Source organism: Euprymna scolopes, chromosome 36, assembly GCF_053919585.1.
Source record: "Euprymna scolopes isolate OS-2025 chromosome 36, ASM5391958v1, whole genome shotgun sequence".
NCBI classification, from domain to species: domain Eukaryota; kingdom Metazoa; phylum Mollusca; class Cephalopoda; order Sepiida; family Sepiolidae; genus Euprymna; species Euprymna scolopes.
In genome coordinates this window covers 85131529-85154219 of record NC_136517.1, presented here as the reverse complement: position 1 = coordinate 85154219, position 22691 = coordinate 85131529, and the positions used below count along the sequence as shown (strand labels likewise).

The following is a 22691-nucleotide window of genomic DNA, read 5'->3' as shown; positions in this document are numbered from 1 at the left end:
TTCGATAGCAGCTCTATACAAAGTGGCAATGTGCCTTGTTTGGGGTAAAAAAAAAAAAACTTTAACCCTTATTCTCGAGTGGCCTCTTGGCCTATGTAAAAAAAAAAATAAAAAAAAAATACTGTCTCATGTTTGCTCTTCATTCAGTCTGAGCCAACTAGCCATATTGCAAGCAGTCAGGTCATTTTGTATGCATTCAAATCAAGCGAAGAACAGCAATTGGAACATGGCTGACTTGTCGATAACTCAAAAATGTGATGGAGGTAGTCTTTGTGGAAACTTCCAATCAGTCTCATTGATCAAGTGAAATAACGGTGTGACAAAAAAATCAGTTACTTCCATTTACACGATAATATTAAGACGTATTAAGACGTGTATTAAAAGACGTGTATTAAAAACTTTGTATTAAAAGACGTGTATTAAAAGATGTGATAGATTAACGGACGGAGCCCCTTAAAGATATACGTGGATGCACTGTTCTCATCTTGAGTGTGATTTTCACGTTTCGGACAATGTAACCTCCGACCTTCTCCAGGTGTATCTTATTGAACCCAGAAATGTTTCTGTTGAATTTGAATAGAATTTTGAGCGGAACCTTTTATTTACTTCACGGGGGTAGCATGCTCTTGTTCCGTCAGCCATGATCGGATAAAGGTCCTAAGTAATTTGCAATCGTATTTTTCGGTCGCCCACACTGAGGATTGAACCTTCAATCTTTAGGAGAATATCACTTTTTACAATTGATTTTTGCAAGTACTCTACGTGGATGTAATTGAAACATTTAATTTTTTTTTTTATGGAAATCACTCCAGACAAGACGTGAAGCAACTTGATGTAAAAAGCTAACAAAAACGAAAGATGATTATCACAAAGAGAGCAGATGCCTATTGACCTTAGTCTTAAAAAACCAAGGGTATAGGTAGGAGAAAAACAGTCAGCAAGATGAGATTTCCACAAATTTGCAGGTCTTGGAAATCTATATAATTATAAAACTCAAATGACCTTGTAACGGGTGTTGTAACCCAACATCCGGTTTACGACTTCCGGTTGCGCATGCGTACATGAACATATACCTATAACAGCATAAAGAAATAAACACAAATCGCTACTTTTGCAGAATTTGACCTGTGCACTGAAATATTAACGCCATTATTTAGAAATTATTATTTAACATGGGAAGGGTGGGGGATGTTTTGCAACTATTCTGTATTACAACTATACTGTCACAATTTTCTTACAAATAAATCAATTTTGACCCGTTGACAATCATAAGAACAATTTACAACGGCGATTTCCCCACTGCCTTCCTTTTTTAAATTTATTCTCCATTTTTTAATACACCTTTCTTAAAAAACATTAATACATTTTCTTCTATACTACCAACATAAACAAATAACCCCGAAAATGTTTTTTTTTTTAATTTGCGTTACAAGTAAATAATTGACGTGACAATAAAACATATTGTTTTACTGTGTACGTTTTCAGCGTCCCAATTTTTTTTCACGTTTAAATTATCCAAATAAACATTTTTAAATACTTTTTGCTTTTTTTTTTTTTTTTACCTTGTTCATTTTCGTATTACATTTAAGTAATTTTAACGCAATTTTCTTACAAGTAAATCTACTATAGCCCATTGAAAACCATAAGAGCATTTTACAACGGCGATTTACCCATCACCTTCCTTTTTTTTTTTAATTTATTCTCCATTTTTTAATACACATTTCTTAAAAACAGTCATACATTTTCTTCTACAATACCATAAAATAATCAACGCGACAATAAAACGTATTGTTTTACTGTGTATGTTTTCAGCATCCCAATTGTTTTTTTGTTTTTTTCGCATTTAAGTTAAAAGATATACCAACATTTGAATTTAACTTTAAGTATTATGGTATCTGTTCAGTGCACATTTACCTTTAAGTATGACAAACCACTTAGAATTCAATGGCTGTAAATTTTTTTTTTCAAAAATAAACAATTATAAACAGAACGACTCCAAGAAATCTATATTCTTTTTTAATTTTAATATACTTTCATAGAAATGTTTCTGTTATGTTACAAAAAACTATTTTCTTTACGTCACAAGTGTCACGCTCATACATCAATTCCATAGCTAATATAACATACTGACCCAACGGGTCACAGGTAGTCTAGTACGTACAGAAATAAGAAGTTGTGTTAAAATGAGAAATTAAAACAGCGAATTGATGAAGACCACTAGACCAATGAGTCAAATGAACTGAAACAAAAACAGGAAATAGATTTGATAATTCTGAACATATGACAATAGTATTTGTAGAAAAAATTGAGACTAGCACCCTTACATCTGTGCGAGAGAGGTTGCAAAGAAGGGTGAAAGCAATGAAATTACAGATACATTTTTGTACTTTATCAAGAACGCTCAAATGAAAGATTCCCCAGCCCAAATATGACAACAATACTCCATACATGATTGGATGGGAGAAAATGTTTAGAGCGATGGAGAATTAACTAGTACTCTCATAAATATCTGGTTTTGGTATTTAAGATGCTGTGTCCGCAGACTCCAGGTTAGCAACTCCAGGTAGCGTCTTACAGCAGTTGAGACTGCATGCAATGCAGTCCGATCCATAGGGTTGGTGCCAATCACGTTGCATGACATGTTGATACTACCTTGTGTGTGCACACGGCACAATCACACTGACACACTGGTTCTCGCCAAATCACTAAAGTTAAGCAACGTTGAGCCTAGCCAATACCAGATGGGTGACCATTTGGGAAGGTGAGGCATTGTATGCACTGCGAGGTAAAATACCAGGTTGGGAAACTGGCACGATCTCCGCTTCTCTCGAGGGTAGATGGGATTCTCTTAAACCGAGGTAGGCAACCCATCTAGTGGTGACGTCATGATAAAAAAAAAAAATACCCTTGATAAGCCTGGCGAAGCATCAAGTATTCAGCTACGGATAACATTTTAATTACACTACAAACTTGTGTAGCAAGTTCAATCTCGGTTGCGGCCGCATGTTAAGTTACGTATGGTTGCATCAAAATTAGATTTCAATCAAAAAATCTTACCTTGAGCGCTGCTTTAGCTCGCGGGGTACTGTCAACAACGGAAAGCAGAATGACCGTCTGGATGGCTCCTTTCGTATCGCTAACAAGTTCTTCGTTCTCTTTATCTTCTATTAGTTACAAAAAAAAAAAAAAAAATATCCATATAAATCCCAATACGTACAGAATACTCAAATTAAAAGCCACCTACACATGGAATCGTTAATAAAATTCACAAACTTTTCTACAATCCAACCAAACTTGGTGCAGATAAACTTCAGTTTATGCCCGACTTGTTCAAGTTTCAGTCATAAATGCCCAACAGGGTGCTTATACAGTACAGAACTTATGTGGAGATAGGTAACCAACCCAGAACATTCTACACAAGGAACCGAGTCACTGGTTTTCACCGGACCCTGTATAAAAAAAAAGACTTCCTCCCTGAACATTAACACGCTGTATTTGTCTCTATGTAAATACATAAATAAACTTCTTTTTCAGTATTCAAACCACAGTGTATATTTATTTATTCCTTTCATGGAATAATTTATCTTTGATTGTCCGAATTAATAGGCCACCTTAGGATATATCAATAACACAGGTAAAAAAAAAAAAATCACAGTTCCAAATAAATTGGAGAAATTCTCTGATATACTTGCGTATCAGGCAAAAATAGGTATCTACACAAAAAATTATTGAATAAAATATCTACTGTTATATAAAAGGAACTTTATGTGTGTGTGTGTGAGAGTTCATTTCCTATGGACTCGAAAATGGTTGGGCTGAGTTTTATGAAATTTAACACAAAGGTACTGTCTTTGCCTGGCAGTGTTCTTAGATAGGTTTTGTATCCAATCTTCAAGGTTGAAGACGTTATTAACCGTATTATTGTTTAAAAATCAACAAAAAAAATCCACAGGAGTTTAAAAAACGATAAAAAACAAACACGTTCAGTGATTTAGGATTTGTGGCATAATGGTTAACATATCAGACTATAATACATATCGTCAAAGGTCCAATTCTTAGAAACAGTCAAACTCTGCTGATGAGAGGTAGCACCTCGAAACATGTATGTTCGTAGATTACTAAGAACAATAAATAAATATTTATTTATGCCCAAATATATGGACGATTTTCTAAGGAAAAAGATCTTCAAGGGTGAAGACGTTATTAACTGTATTATCATTTAAAAATCAACAAAACTGCATAAATATCATTATTAAATATATAATATAAACATAAATTTTTATGACCGTTAATTTATCAACTTATGTCAAAAGAGCAGGCAACAGTTAGAGCTGTTCCAACAGAGTCTAAGCCAGTTTTTGAAATGTGTTTTTCCTAATTGGCTGCGGTATGTTGTTCGTCCTTTGTAGTTTTAGGAGGTTCATTTTCCCAAGTTTCACCTTCTCTTTGAGAAGGGGTTAATTTATTGCTAATCGCCCAAGATGTGTCTACTGAGGACTCCTGACGGGGACTGTTCAGACATGTTTTGCAGACCAGGGTGTTCTTCAATCCGATTTCTGACCTTGGTGTCATATCACCTCGCAATGGGAGACAGATAAATAACTTCCAAGCTAACATGTCTACAGCTTTTGCTGACACCCATTCATCCTTTGTGATGTTGAACTGCGTTTAGTAACTACCATTCATTTTTTGATATGTAATCTATCTCAGGTTATGCTGGCATGTTGAAATTTATGATTTTGCTGTGAGGTTTAGTGCAAGAAAATTCAAGAGTTAAGTTGCTGGTGTATGTTAAACTCTGTAGCTGGGGTTGATGATAGCAGCCTGAAATAGGTCAATCAGGTTCGTGTGAAAGAGAATGTGGAAAAAAAGAAAGAGAGAGAAAGATATCTTTTCTCTCACATGCAAGTCAGTCTGGTTTCCGATTTTGGGTGGAACAGACGTGTTGAGATTGGTGCAAGGATGCGTCGGAGAAGGAAATGCAAGAAAGAGTTAAGAACAGCTGATAATAAAGACCGAGAAATAAATAAACCAAGCATAAATTAAAGGAAGCCTCCGACTTGTTATTTTGTGCATGCAGTTCTCTTTGCAGCTACGAGCGACAAAGCCAAGAGGCAGAAAAAAAAGTATGTCAATGTTTGGTTACACACACATATATAAGACATTATAAACACGGCCAGATATAGACACTAGACATATCACGATTACATACATAGATAAAGACAAAGAGACACATGTAATGTGATATACATGCAACAAACAAAATTTCCCCACCCTCCGTTACACTACACTTTGTGATGTTATCCGTTTCCGAGTGAATATATATATGCTTCTTTCATGATGCATATCAGGTGACAAAGTCCAGTTTTATAAGATCAGTATTTGTTACATCTTCTATATGCTTACGGACCTCAGGGGAGGCGGTCTTGCTTGTATATACCTATGTATACAACAACAATGTACAACTATCCATTTCATCAGATGTTCTGCTGGTTTGGTAGGCCAACTGCAGGCCCAAAGGGTTTCCACATTTTAGTCTGGTCAGTATTTGTTGTATATATATTTACTATAATAATTAAATACCTACAGACACTAGTGTTTCATCCTTTCGGGAATCTTCAGTGCAGGGTGTCACGATTAACACCAGTCAATAGATTTGAACCCGGCAACACAAGCCATCTCAGGCTTGATTAGCAAAGACTGTATCCATTTGGCTACCATTAACCGCGTGAAATAACGTTGAATTTAAACATTTTATTTCAAAATATGTTTTTTTATTTCAGTCAGGTTGATCTAATATCTAATATATATATATATATATATATATATATATATATATATATGAAATTTATTACTGTGCGTCCAGAATGAGTTTACATATTGTTTCAGCTAGAGGAAGATCCTCAAAGAGAGGAAATATCCAACTAAACTCATTCTGGACTCACAGTAATAAATTTCCTATATACTGCTCTGACTACACATTGAGCACTCTAGTCCGGTTTTTTCACTACTGGTAAATATATATATATATATATATGGTAAGTTATAAAATATATAGGGCGATTAAGCTACACAGAATATTCCGCATTTCATCCACACTAGGATTCCTCAGGCTTATATATATATTCTGAAACAATATGTAAACTCATTCTGGACGCACAGTAATAAATTTCATATATATATATATATATATATATATATATATATATAACACATACGTAATACAACAAATACTGACTAGACTAAAATGTGGAAACCCTTCAGTTTATATATATTACAATAGAAAAATGGGAGCATGAAAACTAATATGGTTAAACTTAAACATGGAAAAGTAAAGGACTAGTTAAAACTGCAAAAGAAAACAACAAGATATTCTCGTAAAAAATATAAATCTATAATTTAAAATATTGCAGCATTAAAAATTGATTATATAATGTTATGAATTGAATTTTAAAATAAAATTCTTAATGCCGCAATATTTTAAGTTAGAAATTTATATTTTTTATTAGAACCTCTAGTCCTTTTCCAGTTTTAACAACTAATCATTTTACTTTTCTGTTTAAGCTTAAACATATTTTTCATGCTCACATTTTTCTATTGTAATCTATGATTTTTCCAGGCTCCCAATAAATTCACTTGCTCTTTGTTTAATTTCAATCTTATATTTTTCCCCCCATAAACGCATATGTAATAACAATGTACAACACTCGTCTGCTTTCAATAAAATCCTCCAATTATCTCCTTTTCATACTTTTATTCTGTTTCACTTGTTACTTCTCTTTCCGCGACAGAAGTGAATTAGTAGCAACAGTAGTCGCTGAAGCGATGTGTTGCTATAGAAACCAGCCATAAAATGCATCATTCACCTCCTTACATATTTTTACGGTTTTGAACACCAGAAAATTCATAACTTTTGTTTTACCGAACGAAAATTGAAAATTTTTTTTTTCACAATTTAGCTGAGAAGGTGATCTATAAACTAATAGTTGTTTGAAATTTGGTCATAAAATGAGTGAAGCTTTAAAGCAGTTCTAAATGACTAAAACTGCCACTTAACCATATATTCAAACATTATATATATATATATATATATATATATGAGCAAACAGTTAATAAAACATGTTAAAAAACACTTTGAAATGAGTTAAAAACATATTTAATCTGAAAAGGAAACACTAGATAAGTGGATAGTCCTTAATCTGCGGAGTTTCGAAGAAATACTTTCCTACTCATATATATATATATATATATATATATATATATATATATATATATATATACACACACACACACGCACTTACAAAACTCGAGTGAAGGGGATATGTGATTGTTTATACCTATTTGGGGAAGTAGATGATTTAAATAATTGTTTTTTTTTTACAGGAAAGTTAATTCTTTTTCAATTTTTTGGGGAAAAATTATGTTTTTTGCATTAATAAACTAAAGATTGTGAAGAACATAATCAATGAACGACGATTTTTACTGATTTTCTTTGAGAGGGGGGGGGTACCGGGATAGGTTTTAAATCAGACAAAAACTTGACCCTTATCCTCGAGTGGCTTCTTGGCCTTGATAAATGGTGATGTCTATGTAAAAAAAAAAAAAATTATGAACTCTAGCGTGTCGTTTTTAGGGATGGGGTGGATTGAGAATAGAATTGTTGGACTTCATTTATGCGATATTTTAAACCAAATTATCGGCAAAGTTGTCATCTGCTTCTCAAGTTTTCTGATTTTCGACATCTTCTGTACGTTTACATGAACAGTAGAAAGATGTCAAACAAAAAGTTGGTTCTGTCTGGTTCAAAAGCTGTACCAGTACCTGTATAGGATTTCTCTTTTCATAATGGTGTACCTACCTACGAGAGCTATTCAATAAGTAATGGCCCTAACCCTCTTGTCATAGCAGTAGAGCAACGAAACTTGTTATTAATCTTTTTCTACATAGGAACCTTCCAGAGTTAAGTATTTCTTACATCATTTAATGTAGCTGTGAAAATCATTTTAACAGAACATTCCAAGTTGGTACTCCAACCACAAGATGACTCCAGAAATCATGGCTGCATCATCTGGAAAACACTTTCAAGAAAGGATTTCATAGTCACAGGTCCATGCTTTGTCAGAAGGAGACAAGACCACTGATTGGTCACCGCCAAACCTTTCACCAGAAGACACGAGTTTCATTTTTGGCAAGATTCTGAATTATAAAAAAAACAGTTGCTGGAGGACATTTAAGCATCGACAACTAAAAAAAGGGTCTTTGTACCATTGAACATAATTAAACAGCCTTCAAATCGTCTAGTGAACTATGGGATTGATGACAAATTCAATCATGATTTGTTTGTTTGTTTAACCAGCATATCAACCTTCTTTAGGTCATTTAATGCTGTATACAAGATTTAAATTTTTGATATTTTCGGAATCGAGTTTCGCTGGGTATATTCGGCCAATGTTTTGGTGTAGTTTGTTATTTGATGGTTTTTATATTTTATGGTAAAGATTTGCTTGTTTTAAGAAATTTAGAATGGTTCTAGGATTTTCTTTATCAAAGAGTTCTTTTAAACTTGTAGTCTTGTAGTAGTGTTGACGAATTCATGTGAGATCATGACAGTCAAGTAAAAAGTGTGTCACTGTGTAAGGTTCATGACATGGTATACATTTGGAGGGGGGGGGGGTTTCTTCACTTTTTAGTAGGTGGGAATGAGTTATGTATGTGTGTCCTATCCGGATACGTGATAAGACTACTTCTTCTTTACGTGATTTTCTGGTATCTAGAGGGTTCTTTTTAAGTATAGGAGTAATTTGGAAGAGTTTGTTGTTTTGGCAGTTGTTACAATTTTCTTGCCATTTCTTTGTGATAAAAATGTTTATTGAATGTTTGTAATCAGTATATGGGACCTTTATGTTGTTTATTTGTAGCTTTAAGGAATTTTTAGCCACCATGTCAGCTTTATCATTTCCACGGAAACCGTAGTGACTGGGAATCCAACAAAAGAAGAAAATTTTGTGTTGCAGGATAGAATGGATCTTTTGTAACAGTTTGATGAGTAGGGGATTGTTTAATTTTTGATTGATTCTATTACTGATAATGAGTCTACAAATATTATAAATTTTTTGGAGTTTTGGTTGATGATAATATCTAGAGCCAGGTTTATGGCTGTAATTTCTGCACTATAGATAGAGGAGTTATTTGGTAACCTTTTCTGCTGAATAGTGTTTTCTGAAATAGCGGCACATCCCACTTTGTTTTGATCTTTGGAACCATCAGTGTAAATGTGTATCCAATTTGGGTAAGTATCCAGAATGTTGCTTAGTTTTTCTCTATAGTCTGCAGGGTGAGTATTGGATTTAGGATATATTGTCAAGTCTAGAGAAATTTTAGGTTGATTTAACAGCCAGGGTGGAAGTTCTGGGAGATTTTCCTCGTGGATGCTGGTTTGATCTATTGAGTTGTCTGTAAGTGATTTTATTGTTTCTTCCATGTAGAGACCAAAGGGTTTAATTGCATTTTCTTTTTGTTTGAATAGATGTGTGTAGTTGGGATTGAAAGTGCATTGATAGGCAGAATTTTTGGGGTTTGATTTTAGTTTTAGATAATATTGTAAGCCTAATTTTTCACGTTTCAATTTTAGTGGAGGTTCATAGGCTTCAGCATATAAGCTTTCTGTCGGAGAGGTTTTGAATGCGCCCAGGGCAAGTCTAAATCCTGTGTGATGGATAGAATCTAGAGTTTTAAGGTAACTTTTTCTGGTTAAACCATATATGAAGCTTCCATAATCTAGTTTGGTTCTTATCAAAGTTCTATATAATTTTAAGAGTGATGAGCAATCTTATCCCCACTCAGTATTTGCTATATGCCTTAATAGTTGTAGAGTCTTGAAACATTTTTGTTTTAAATATTTTAAGTGAGGGATGAAGGAGAGTTTTTTATCAAAAATAAATCCCAAAAATTTATGTTGATCAGCTATTTCGATTTTTTATCCTTTTAGATTGAGAACAGGGTCATTATGCATTTTTCTATGATTACAGAAATGGACACATTTAGTTTTAGTTGTTGAAAATTTAAAGCCATTTTCTATCGTCCATTGTGTTAGTTTGTTTATGCACATTTGTAGTTGGCGTTCTGAAGTATGAATATTTTTGGATCTATGGCAGATTACAAGGTCATCCATATATAAGGAGCCATTTATCCCATTGTTTAGACAATTTACGATATTATTAATTTTTATATTAAATAGCGTAACTGATAAAATGCATCCTTGTGGGACTCCTTCTTCCTGTATTTTTGTGTCTGATAAGGTGGGTCCGATTCTTACTTTAAAACTTCTATCAGATAGAAAATCTTTTATTAGTATGGGTAGTCTGCCCTTTAATCCAAGGTTGTAAAGGTCTTTAATTATACCCTGTCGCCAAGTTGTATCATATGCCTTTTCTAAATCAAAAAAGACAGCTATTGTATGTTCTTTTTTAATGAATGCTTCTTTGATAAAGGTCTCCAATCGGACTATGTTGTCCATTGTTCCTCTTTTGTTTCTGAAACCACTTTGTAGGTTGGCAATTCAGTCGTTTATTTATCATTCTTTCAAATGTTTTGCAGAGACAACTTGTCAATGCAATTGGTCTGAAATTTTGTGGAGCTGAATTGTCTTTCTCTGGTTTAGTGATGGGGATCATGATAGCATGTTTCCAGCTATTGGGTAGTTTTCCCTTGAACTATATTTTGTTGAGCATGTTTAAAAGATGTGTTATAGATTTGGAAGGAAGTTGTTTCAGAAACTCATAATGTATCTCATCCGCCCCAGTAGCTGTATTATGTGCTTCGTTTATGGCTTTTAAGAGTTCATTTTTAGTAAAAGAATAATTGTATTCTTCTTTGTTGTTTGAGTTGAAATTTAATTTATTTATCTTTTTTTCTGTATCTTGTTTTATCTTTTGGAAGGATTGACTGTAATTTTTGCTGGAGGAATTGTTTTGAAAGGTTTCAGCAAGAAGATTCGCAATATTTTTTGTCTCCGTTATTTTGATGTTGTTTTGTAGGAGATGATTTAAAGGGGAGGGTGAGTTTTTACCCGAAATTTTCCTTACCATGTTCCACACTTGTTTGAGGTTTGTATTCGAGTTTATTTTATTTATATAGTCTTTCCATGATGTTCTTTTTGCTTCTCTAATAACTTTACGAGCCACTGCTCTTTTTTGCTTAAAAAGGTTTAAATTGTACTTTGTTGGTTGGGAGTTGAACTTTCGTAAGGCAGCTTTACGTTGGCGAATTGCATTTTGGCATTCGTTGTTAAACCAGGGTCTTTGTTGTTTGTTGGTTCTGCTACTTTTAGGTATACATTCATGTGCAATGGCTAGTAAAGTGTTAGAGAAGTATTCTATGGATTTATTTGGGTTTTCCTTCTCAGAGTTTTTGTTGGCGTTTTTTTTTATATTCCTCCCAATTTGCTTTTTTTATTTTCCATTGGGAGAGATGGGTTTTTGTTTCTTTTAGATTTGTTAAAATCACTGGAAAATGGCTGCTACCCCATGAATCTTCTAGAACCTTCCAGTTATAGTCCATGAGGATAGTAGGGTCACACAAAGATAAATCTAATGCTGAGTAGGTGCCTGAAGCGGGATGAAGGTATGTGTTGGATTTATTGTTTAATATACACAAGTCATTGTCGTTAATAATTTTTTCAAGATTCTTCCCTTTCTTATCCGAGTATGCAGATCCCCATATATCATTGTGACTATTGAAATCACCTAACAGTAAGAAGGGTTTTGGTAACTGATTTATTATTTTGTTCAGTTCTGCTTCGTCTATTGGATCTTGGGGTGGGATGTAGATAGTGCAGATATTTATAGTTCTGTGTAGTGTGGCTGCTGCAGCAATGGCTTGAATACTAGTGTTTAGATATATTTTGCTTTGTGGGATATTATTTCTAATAAGTATAGATACTCCTCCAGAGGCTCTCTGTTGGGTGTTGTGGATGTGGTTGTATTGTTTGTAGTTTTTTATATTTATTTTATCTTCAGGTTTTAAAAAGGTTTCTTGGAGACATATGATGGCTGGTTGATGGTTTGTTATAAGAAGTAATAAGTCATTTATGTTGGGTTTTAGGCCCCAGCAGTTCCATTGGATGATTTTTTGGGTTATGATTAGATTTTATGTATTTGTTTTTGACTTTTGTTAGTCGTTCGTGTCTGATCTTCGATCTTCCGTGTCCATTTCCTCAAATCTGTTTTGGATTGAGTCTCTTGGTCTGGAAGATGAACGTGGTCTGTTTATTTTGGTTTTAGCTTCTTTGTTGGTTGGTGGTTTGTTTCCTTTTCCTTCATGGGCACTTTTTGGTGTCTGTTTTTTTTTTTTTTTTTTTTCGGTTAGAGGGGTTGTTTCTGTGAGTGTTGTAGCACTTTGGGGTCTTTTGGGTTGAGTTTTGGTTTGGGAGTTTTGTTCAGTTTTGTAATCTTTATTTTCATTGTTTATTTGTTTTATAGCTTTTTTGAATTCTTCCATTAGTTCCCTTACTTTATTGAGTAATTTAATGATGTCTTCTGGTTTGATGTTTAATAGGTCTGCTTTTGTTGTTTGGTTATTTGGTCCGGTGGTATGCTGTATGTTTTTTTTTTGTTGTTATTTCTGAGTATTTTATATTTCCGGCTAGGTCACGAGCTTCTTGGAAGGTTATATTTTTTGTATATTTTATTTTAATAATTTCTTTTTCTTTCTTCCATTTGTCGCATTCTTTTGAATTTGCACTATGGCCTTTTTGGCAGTTAATACATTTTGGATCTTTTTGGCAATCTGTGTGGGTCTCGTTTTCTCCACACCTCATGCATACTGGAGAGCGTGTGCACCGGTCTCGATGATGTACCTTTGACAGTTGTAGCATCTGAGAGGGTTTGGTATGTACGGTTCTATATTGATTTTTTCATATCCTATTTTGATGTTACTCGGGATTTGATGGGTATTAAAAGTTAGAATATAAGAGTTTGTATCGATGGTTTCACCATATATTTTAATCTGGATCCTTTTTACATCAGTAACGTTTTGATTTTTTAGGTTAATTTTAATTTCTTCCAAGGAGCACAGTGATAGTTCTGAACTCCTGATTACTCCTTTACTAGTATTCAAAGTTTCGTGGGGATAGATTTTTACTTTTTGGTTATTAAAAAGTCTCCATTTAAACATTTCTGTTATTTGCTTTTGGCTTTCTACTTCCACTAGTAGTGTGCCGTTATTTAGTTTTTTTTAACATTTTTGGTTTGGTACTCGAGAAAATTTTCTCTATTTTGAAGGGGGACACTTTTGTTATCGGTTCTCCTTTGGTTGCTTCAATGATTATAAAAAAAGGTAGATTTTGCACAAGATTTTGGTATTGTGATTCTGTTTCTGAATCTGAACTAGATTTGTCTGAAACTTCACAATGGTTTCTTTTGAGGCTTTTTATTTGCCATTTAAATATTTTGAATTTTTCATTTCTCCTGCTCCCCATCCGCCTCGGAGCCCTATTTGGGAAGTGTGGGTGGGTGGGGGGAACCCATTCGCTCCAACACCACAAGGATACAGGAGAAGTATACTCTTCCTGCTGATGGACTCAAGCACCCGTGTTTCCTTTGTCCTTTCTAATGGCCTCATTTCTAGAAAAGATGTTGGTTTTCCAGCCGTGTTTTATCCATTCTTCAACAAGTTGATTGACCCTCCAGCCACTGCTTACTAAATCAGTTTTTGCCTAATGTGGGGAGTGTGAGCATATTTTCTTGTTGTGTTTTCTGATTTAGTGTTAGTCATGACCAACCGATTGATTGGATCGGGCCTATCCAACCACCTGTCTTAATCCAAGTAAGGGCCAAAGTGGTGTGTTGCACCTCATGTCCTAATAGGACCTTGAACATGATTTGCTCAACCACCACTTAGGCATTACAGGTTGCCACCCACGGTCAACAGGTGGCCCCATTGAGAGACTTTTATTCTCTGCAGTGGGGGGGGCAGTCAGTGTATTCTAATGCCCCACCGACAGGGCCGAAATTCAATCATGAACTCTCTTGAGTTGGTGGAAATTAACCGTCTAAGATTACTATTCGAGTCAAACTGATAATTAATTATCAAACTGTGTTTTTTATTTGTGTTTCTTTTTGGACGATCCATAAGATTAGACCTTGAATCCAACTAACAAATCTTCTTAAAAGATTCAACTACTTAGCTTCTTGCCAGCAAAATCAGTCTGACCTTATTTTGCAAGACTAACCAGAACGGATGGAATTTATCTATCGAGGAGCCAAGTGCCATTTCTTGTTGGGTTATTTCAGGTACTGAACCATCGGGTTACGTAAGATTAAATTCTCACAGTTTCTGATCTGATGACATATTGTGGATGGAAGCGCAGTCTTGCAGGGGAGGATACTTTTGCTGATCTTTCCCCTGTTTCTTGATTTTGATAGTTTCTTTTAATTTCCTCAAATGTAAAGCATAATACGCTTCTATGATTGTGATACCCTTTGCTAGGAAATCTGTCACTACTTCGTCCTTATCCCAGATGACTGTGAGCAGAGGGCTGCACCTTTATCTTCTTTGGAGATGATGAATCCAAGTGCTTCCACTGCATTGACTTGACTTTGGTCTCTTGATCAGAGTGGTAGGTCCAGGTTTCATCCTGTGTAATCAATTTAAAAAAAAAAAAAAACTGACTCATCTACGGTGATGGGATTCAGCCAGTTAAAATATTATGAGTTCAGCGAACCGGTTGTTAAGATTACGTAAACCGCTATTCATAACTACATTATAGTAGATTCCTTATTCTTAAAAAATTTGCATCCCACCACCGCTCATCTATGTTTCTGAATTTTTGAGATGAGGATTGGTTATTCATATTATTTGGATTCATCGGACTACTGTTCTCATCTTGAGTGTGATTTTCACAACATTTTGGTTGATGTAACCTCCGACCTTATTCAAGCGTATCTTGTCAAACTTAGGAATGTTTCTGTCGAACTCAGGAACTTGGAAGGAATTTCGAATGGAACTCTTTATTTACTTCACGGGGGTAGCATGCTCTTGTTCTGTCAGCCATGATTGGATAGAGGTCCTAAGTAATTCGCAATTGAATTTTTCGGTTGCCCACACTGAGAATTGAACTTCCAACCTTCAGGAAACTATCACTTTCACACTTGAATTTTCCAAGCACTCTAACCACTGTGCCACAGGTCCTGTGGATTACAATTGCGAATTACTTAGGACCTCAATCCTGTCATGGCTGACAGAACAAGAGCATGCTACCCCTGTAAAGTAAATAAAGGGTTCTGTTCAAAATTCTGGTTAAATTCCCAAGTTTGACAGAAACATTCTCGAGTCCGATAAGACACACCTGAAGAAGGTCGGAGGTTACATCGACCAAAACATTGTGAAAATAACACTCAAGACCCATCTTCTTGGCACACTTCCAAATTCTTCCTCAAGCACTCAACACATTTTCGCTGCTGTGAATCTATGTGGCAGACACCCTATGCATACACAAATGGTCATGTGTGATAGTTTCCACACACCTTGTATGTCTCGTGACCTCTTTGGCTATTTGGCGAATAGTCATGCGTCGGTCTTCCAAAATGACAACCTCAACTTGACTGACAGATGCCTCAGAAAAAGGAGGGGGGGGGGTGACCAGATCTGTGAGCTGTTTTTACAGATTTCCAGCCATGTTTGAATTCATGATGACAGCGTTTTACAAAGCCACATGATGGGACATCATTACCATACATTTCTTTCATTTCCTCAAAAGTCTTCTGTGGTGTGCATCCTTTCAAATACAAAACTGGATCACTGTGCGACACTCAACAGGCTCCATTTCACACCTACCTCAGTTCAAACACTTGTAAATCATAAACCATGATTACTTCAGAGCTGTAATTTGCCATATAATCTATACAGATAGAAATCATTGCATATGCAAACTTTCCAGCTAGATTCAACAACTGAAAGTGGGTCAGGGGCATTACTTATTGAACGTCCCTCATACATTTGCACTTCTCTGTATATATTTATATTTACACGTACATACAAAAAAAAAGTCTTATAATAAATATTAAAATAAAAATATAAGCAATTACTTTGGAGAGGATGGACGGTCAAATGAGTCATCAATTCGACAGTCTTTGATGTCAACGAAAGATCGTCATGGTAACAATATTCCCGGCAAACTTTGATGAGTAAAGAATCTGAAATTAAAAAAAAAAATAAAAAAGTTAACAAATTCTCACCTTTGAAGCCATCTTTTTATTTGGGTTAAAAAAAAAAAAAAAAAAAAAAAAAAAAAACAGGGTGCTTATACAGTATATGACACAGGTGAAAATCGCATTGCAAGTAAAAACTCTAATATACTTACGTATCAGGCAAAACTAAGTATCTTCATTAAAAATTAGGTAAAATTATCAATTAGAATTTTAATCCATCTTCTATCTATATATATAAAAAACAATGTGTGTGTGTGTGTTTGTATGTCTCGCAAAAATTTCTGACAGAGGCGTCAGAACGTGACAAAATCAATATCGTTTTAAACCTCGATCTTTCGGACGACAAATATAAAAAAATTGGCCAAATACATTAATTCCTCCACCCTCAACTGGGCAGTTTTCTACAGGGAGGGATTGACTTTTTTGCCGATATTTTCGCAAGACATTGTCTCCTTTCGATTGACCAGCCTTAATTTCAATGTTCACAACTTCCGGTTTTGCCATGGAGACATCGGCTAAGATGTTACGTTTCTTTTTTTAACCTTCTTTTTCTCTTTCATGTTACAAGTTCAAGCCTGCCTGCCTGCCTGCCAACTACCGCTACAAAAAAACAAAAAACAAAAAAAAAACTCTCTCTCTCCACCCAAACTGCCTACCGTTGTTTTGATCCCCCTCCCGCTACTACCAATTTTTTTTTGGAGGTGAGGGGATTCCTTACTACACCAGCTACACATACACACCTGGGCAACGCTGGGTACCCTTGCTAGTATACCTATAGAGTTAAGTTTTTTCATGCTCTGACATTGATATTAAAAGCCTACTTTTTCCACTTCAAAATTAGTAAAATAAATTTCTTTACATACTCAGCTACAGATATGCGAGCGACTACATGAAGGTTAATTTGCATATTCCTTTGAAAAATGAGTGTCGATTAATTAGTTATTTTTTTATGGTTTCTTATTAGATGATTGGTTTCAGTCAACTATTACGCTGAATTCTATTTATGCATAGTTTCTACATTCTGCATAATTGCATAAAATTTGATTTAGCACACAGAAATATTTTCATATATATCTGTATATCTATATAAAAATGACCTTGTCGATGTGTGTGCGAAAACTCTACAAAAATCCTCTCAATATTTGGCCTACAGATTTTAAACTTGATATATAGGGTATTTGAACCTATAGCATATTTCCAATTTGGTTTTTAGCCAATAAAACTAAAGAGTTAAAATTGAAAAACAAAAACAGCTGATTTTTTTTTTTTTACATCGGGATAACCACTTATCAAGGCCCGTAAGCCACTTGGGGATAAGGGTTATTTTGTGTACAATAATCAATGGGATAATATTGTAGTAATAGTTAGTATTGGATATTTGATAAAGTGTCTTACTTTTTTTTTTTTTAACAATGTTTGCTTAAATGAAAAACTTCTTAAATACACACAGTGTGTGTGTGTGTGTGTATACGTTATGTTTTCAGCCGTTTCATGATTGCGCATGACGGTTGTGAAACATGACTTCCTTATGTTAAGTAGGAGTTGGTTTGAAAATACTTTTTAAAAATCATGTCAAGCTGGTGGAATGGTTATCATACTTGACTCACTGTCTTTGGGTTTTAGTTCTGATCTCAGAAGCTTTTTTTTTAACAAGGTTTGTTTAAATGAAAAACTTCTTAAATACACACAGTGTGTATTCAAGTTTTTCTTTTAAGCAAACATTGTTAAAAAAAAAAAAAGCTTCTGACTAATTATATTTTTTTAAAACTTTTTTTCGATTTTTCTAATGGTTTTTTGGTGTTAAAATCAAAATAATGTAAGTTCCACATGCGTCACAACAGTTTTCGATTTTTTGTTGAATCATCAACAGGTGTGAAAACAAATGAACAAAAAGTTGGAGAAAAATGAAGTGAATTTCAAAATTAGTTGTGAAATGGACATTTGAAATTAGATGCCGATAGAACATTTTCACACCGTTCCAGGAAAGACGTTAAGAATTTAAATTCTGTGACGCCAAAACTAGAATCACAGGATGAACATTATATTATGTTAAGCACTTTAAAATATTATTACTGGTTTCATAGGCAGTATTATTATCGTAGGTTGTTGAGTTTTGATGTAGATAGCTTCAAGTAGTTTATATAATTTTCAAGTGTCTATATACTTATATATATATACTCCTGACCTGAAATGGAACATGTACGTCAAGTCTGTTGCCAAGGTCGCTGGAAAAATGGTAGGATCCTTCTACCACTCCAGAAGCTATCTCATTGCTGATGCAATTCTCTATCTATATAAAAGCCAAGTACATCCAAGGATGGAGTACTGCTGCCACATCTGGGCAGAAGCTGCTAAAAACAGCCTATCCTTCCTTGACAGAGTACAAAATAGACTTCGTGGCTTAGAGGGGGGATGCCCTTTTCTCTTCCCTTCAACCTCTCTTCCACAGCAGTGATGTTGCAAGCCTGTCTCTGTTTTATCGTTATTTCCATGGCAAGTGCTCGTCTGAGCTCCAATCTCTGCCCCCCCTTGCCAATCTTTCACGAAAAACACCCGTCTAGCTGAAACCACTGTCAATAATTTTCCCCACTCCTTATTTGTGCCTAAATCAAAACGTAGATTCCATGAACAAAGCTTCTTTCTTAGAAATGCATGCCTGTTGAACTTTCTTCCGTTTACCTGTTTCCCACCTGACTACAACTTGGATGTCTTCAAGTCCAAAATAAACAAATTCCTGATAAACCGCCCCCCTTAAGACACTTTATCAAATCTCCATTACTAATGATTACTACGATATTATCCCATTGATTATTGTACACGCAATAACCCTTATCCCCGAGTGGCCTCTGGGCCGTGATAAATGGTGACTATCATGTAAAAAAAAGTGAGAATGTATGTGCGTGCGTGAGGAGAGTTCTCAACTAATTTTTGATCTACAGTCTTAAAAGTTGATACATAGAGTATTCAGGCATATGGAAAACTTTTTAATCAGTTTTCATCCGGGATATCCGGGATAAAAGAGCTGTTAAGGGGTCAAAATTGAAAAGTTGGTACGTGGGAGACCACGGATTTTTATGTTTTCAGCCGTTTCATGACTGCGCATGACGGTTGTGAAATATGACTTCCTTATGTTAAGTAGGAGTTGGTTTGAAAACACTTTTTAAAAATCATGTCAAGCTGGTGCAATGGTTATCATACTTGACTCACTGTCTTTGGGTTTTAGTTCCGATCTCAGCTCAAGTACTTTTTTTTTTTTTTCACTTATAAACGAACTGTTTAGATAATACTTGCATGCACATGTCTCAGTTTCTGTATTAATTATAATATAATATTTTTGCATATTTTACAACAGGGCAATGCCAGGTAGCCTATATATATATATACACGATAAGTACAACGTCTTGTCAGACGAGTGCCACTCTCTCAGACACTGAAAGTCCATGAGGCTGAAAATGACCTATTCAGTCCTGCCAGCGAATTCACACGCTCAAACAGACATGACGCTGAAGATGGTCATTCGTATACATACATATATATATACATACACACACACATATATATATACATATACACACACACACACATATATATATAGTACACACACACACACACTTGAAAAGGGATGACATCATAAAGAATGAATGGTAATTACCAAAACCTACCCTTCATCCTTTATAATGTCATCCATTTTCAAATAAATATATATACTAGCAGAGTTATCCGTCATGGCCTGGGGCAAAAATGTAACAAATTTCTATCAAAATTCCTACCTTCCTACGTCTATATTTTTTCCCTCTCTCCATCTCGTTTTCTCACCCATTCATTTTTCTCCGCTCCCCAGCCCATTCCTCTCTAGCTGGACATACAACTCTCCTTCATGAATACATTTCTTGTGGAATGAGTCAGTTTTTTTTTTTTTAAAGCTTCAATAAAATATACGTTGTTTTTCATTTCATTTCTAATATTCATAAATGACCTTCCTGACAAAATTGTCTGTGAGATGGGTATATATGCTGACGACACCACACTCTATAACAGACACAACAGGAAAACAAATGAACACATATCTGAAGAAATGGCAGAAGCACTAGAGGATGACCTCCAATCTGTAGTAGAATGGGGACATAAATGGATGGTCACATTCAATGCTGCCAAGACAAAACTCGTTTCCTTCAATCACTACAAGAAACCTTCTCTACCAGCAATGGCAATGGCCAATGACTCTTTATCTGAAAGTACATCCTTTAAACTTCTCGGCTTAACGCTCTCAGGAACAATTACATCGAGAGAAACACCAGGACCGCTGTGAAGAAGGTAGGTTCTCTCTACCGTGCTAGAAAGATACTAACACCCAAAAGTATTCTATACCTCTATAAGGCCACCATTCGCCCATGTATGGAGTATTGTTGTCATATTTGGGCTGGTGCATCTACCACTAGTCTCTCGCTCCTAGACAAGGTTCAAAAGAGAGTTGCCAATCTGATAGGTCCTGAACTGTCATCTAAACATTGACGAAATGTTGCATCCCTCTGCCTTTTCTACAAGTACTTTGCTCTGACGAACTGCAAGCACTTGTGCCCCCTCGACATAAATACCCCTGACAAACAGCTAAATCCCACCCCTTCACAGTAGAGATCCCTAGATGTAAGAGAGCCTTCTACTCCAGTAGTTTCTTCCCCAGGACAGCTAGATTTTGGAATTCCCTGCTGGGTTCCTGCTTCCAACTGTACTAACATGCAGAAGTTCAAGTGCAACGTGAATCAATATCTTGCTGCCTAACTCCCTACACAGTACCCCTGATGCCCATGTCCCTGATAGTAGCCCCCTACAACAAAGTGGCAATATGCCTTGTTTAGGGTGAAAATGTAATAATAATAAAAAAAAAAAAAAAAAAAAAGTACAGTAGAACCCTGGGATACGGCATTAATCTGTTCCAGGTTTGGCATCGTAAGGTGAATTCACTATGGCGGGGCCTAAGCAAAATTTTATACAGTACATGTTAAAAATTTTATACAGTACATGTTAAAAATTAGTAACAAAATACAATACACAGGTATATAATCAAATAAAATTATAAATAACACTGTAAGGCAGGGCAAATATCATAACCAGGGACCAGAAAACCATTGTATTTCACATCATAACCTTAAAAAAAAAAAAAAACATTCTAGGGCCACCATATCCCGGGTTTCTACTGTATATATATATATATATATATATATAATATAATATAAAGATAAAGCTGAATGTCTGTGTATGTCTGGTCACAAATAGGCTCCTATATGGTTGACTATTTTAAAAAACTGATTACATATAATGATAGAAGATGTATCGAGACACAGTATTGGGTATATTTGATCTGGCAAAACGGTGGTTCATTAAAATTGTGGGGTCTGCGTTCGTGCCTGGTCCACAAAGTATGGAAATAAAAAATTACAAAAAAAAAAACGTTTACGATGGTATAATAAAATTGTAGGGTCTGTGTCCGTGCCTGGCCTCCATAGAATGGAAATAGGCACAAACTTTAATAAAGCATTTTCATATATATCTGTGTAAGTATACTTTGATAATTATGTTTCAGTTTGAAGAAATATGGTATAATAAAATTATGGGGGTGTTCATTCGCGCCTGACCTCCATAGAATGGAAATATGTCACAAAGTTTAACAAGGTTTTTTAATATAGATCCACAGAATATTGTGATAAGTGTTTCAGTGTGAACAGGTATGGTATAATAAATTATGGGGTTTATCTATTTTATTTTTACTTTCATCATATTTTGCTTTGGTTATGATACCCCAAAATTCGAAGCTATCTCTTTACAACCCTTCCTTTTCATAACCTATCATACTTTGATAAATCAGAGCCCATTTTCTGTAGGCTGTTTTTGAACCCAGTCAACGATGGGTACTTTTGCTAGTATATATATATATATATATTTTAAGATCAATAAAATAAGTGATATTTTTTCATTTAAAGTTTATGAATCTTTTTTTAAATTTCAATAAAGTAAGTCTTTTTTCTAATAATGTAGCGACTTGCCACAAACATTAAAAGTGGCTGGATAAGGAGTGTTCCAGTTGCGCGTACATCTGTTATATACACTCATACAAATCGTGCATTTCACACGGATGTAGTAGACGGCTATACCACGTGACAGAGTGTTTACTTTTCATCCAATTGGCATTCAAAGAAAACGAATTTCAAAAATATCTTTTTTGACAGCTTTCACTGGAGCTGGTTCAAAACCTATAAAGAAAGGCACTGCGCTGCAAAATCAGTCAGCTGAGCCAGCCAGCCAGCATGCTGTGAACAATGGACTGTCGCGATTCGACAATCAACATAACTTTGTGCGCATCACTCATCTAAATTCTCCACATGGAAGTACAAGATCAGCGAGAATTCATTTTTTCTCATCTTGCTTCTTTTTGTCTCTCATATTAACGTCCGAATCTCATTAACGTCCGAATCTCACTGGATTAAT

General features: G+C 35.0%; 1 protein-coding gene across 1 annotated transcript in view; it reads right to left on the bottom strand.

The window, feature by feature from the left end:
- The window catches only part of LOC145260652 (integrator complex subunit 7-like), a 116768-nt gene that overhangs the window by 47454 nt on the left and 46623 nt on the right, over positions 1-22691 (bottom strand). The window contains exons 8-9 of the mRNA XM_080118988.1: positions 16086-16193; positions 3058-3164 (exon numbers count right to left, since the gene is read on the bottom strand). Of these exons, the coding sequence (XP_079975114.1) occupies positions 3058-3164; positions 16086-16193 (215 nt within the window). The remainder of the gene's footprint in view (positions 1-3057; positions 3165-16085; positions 16194-22691) is intronic.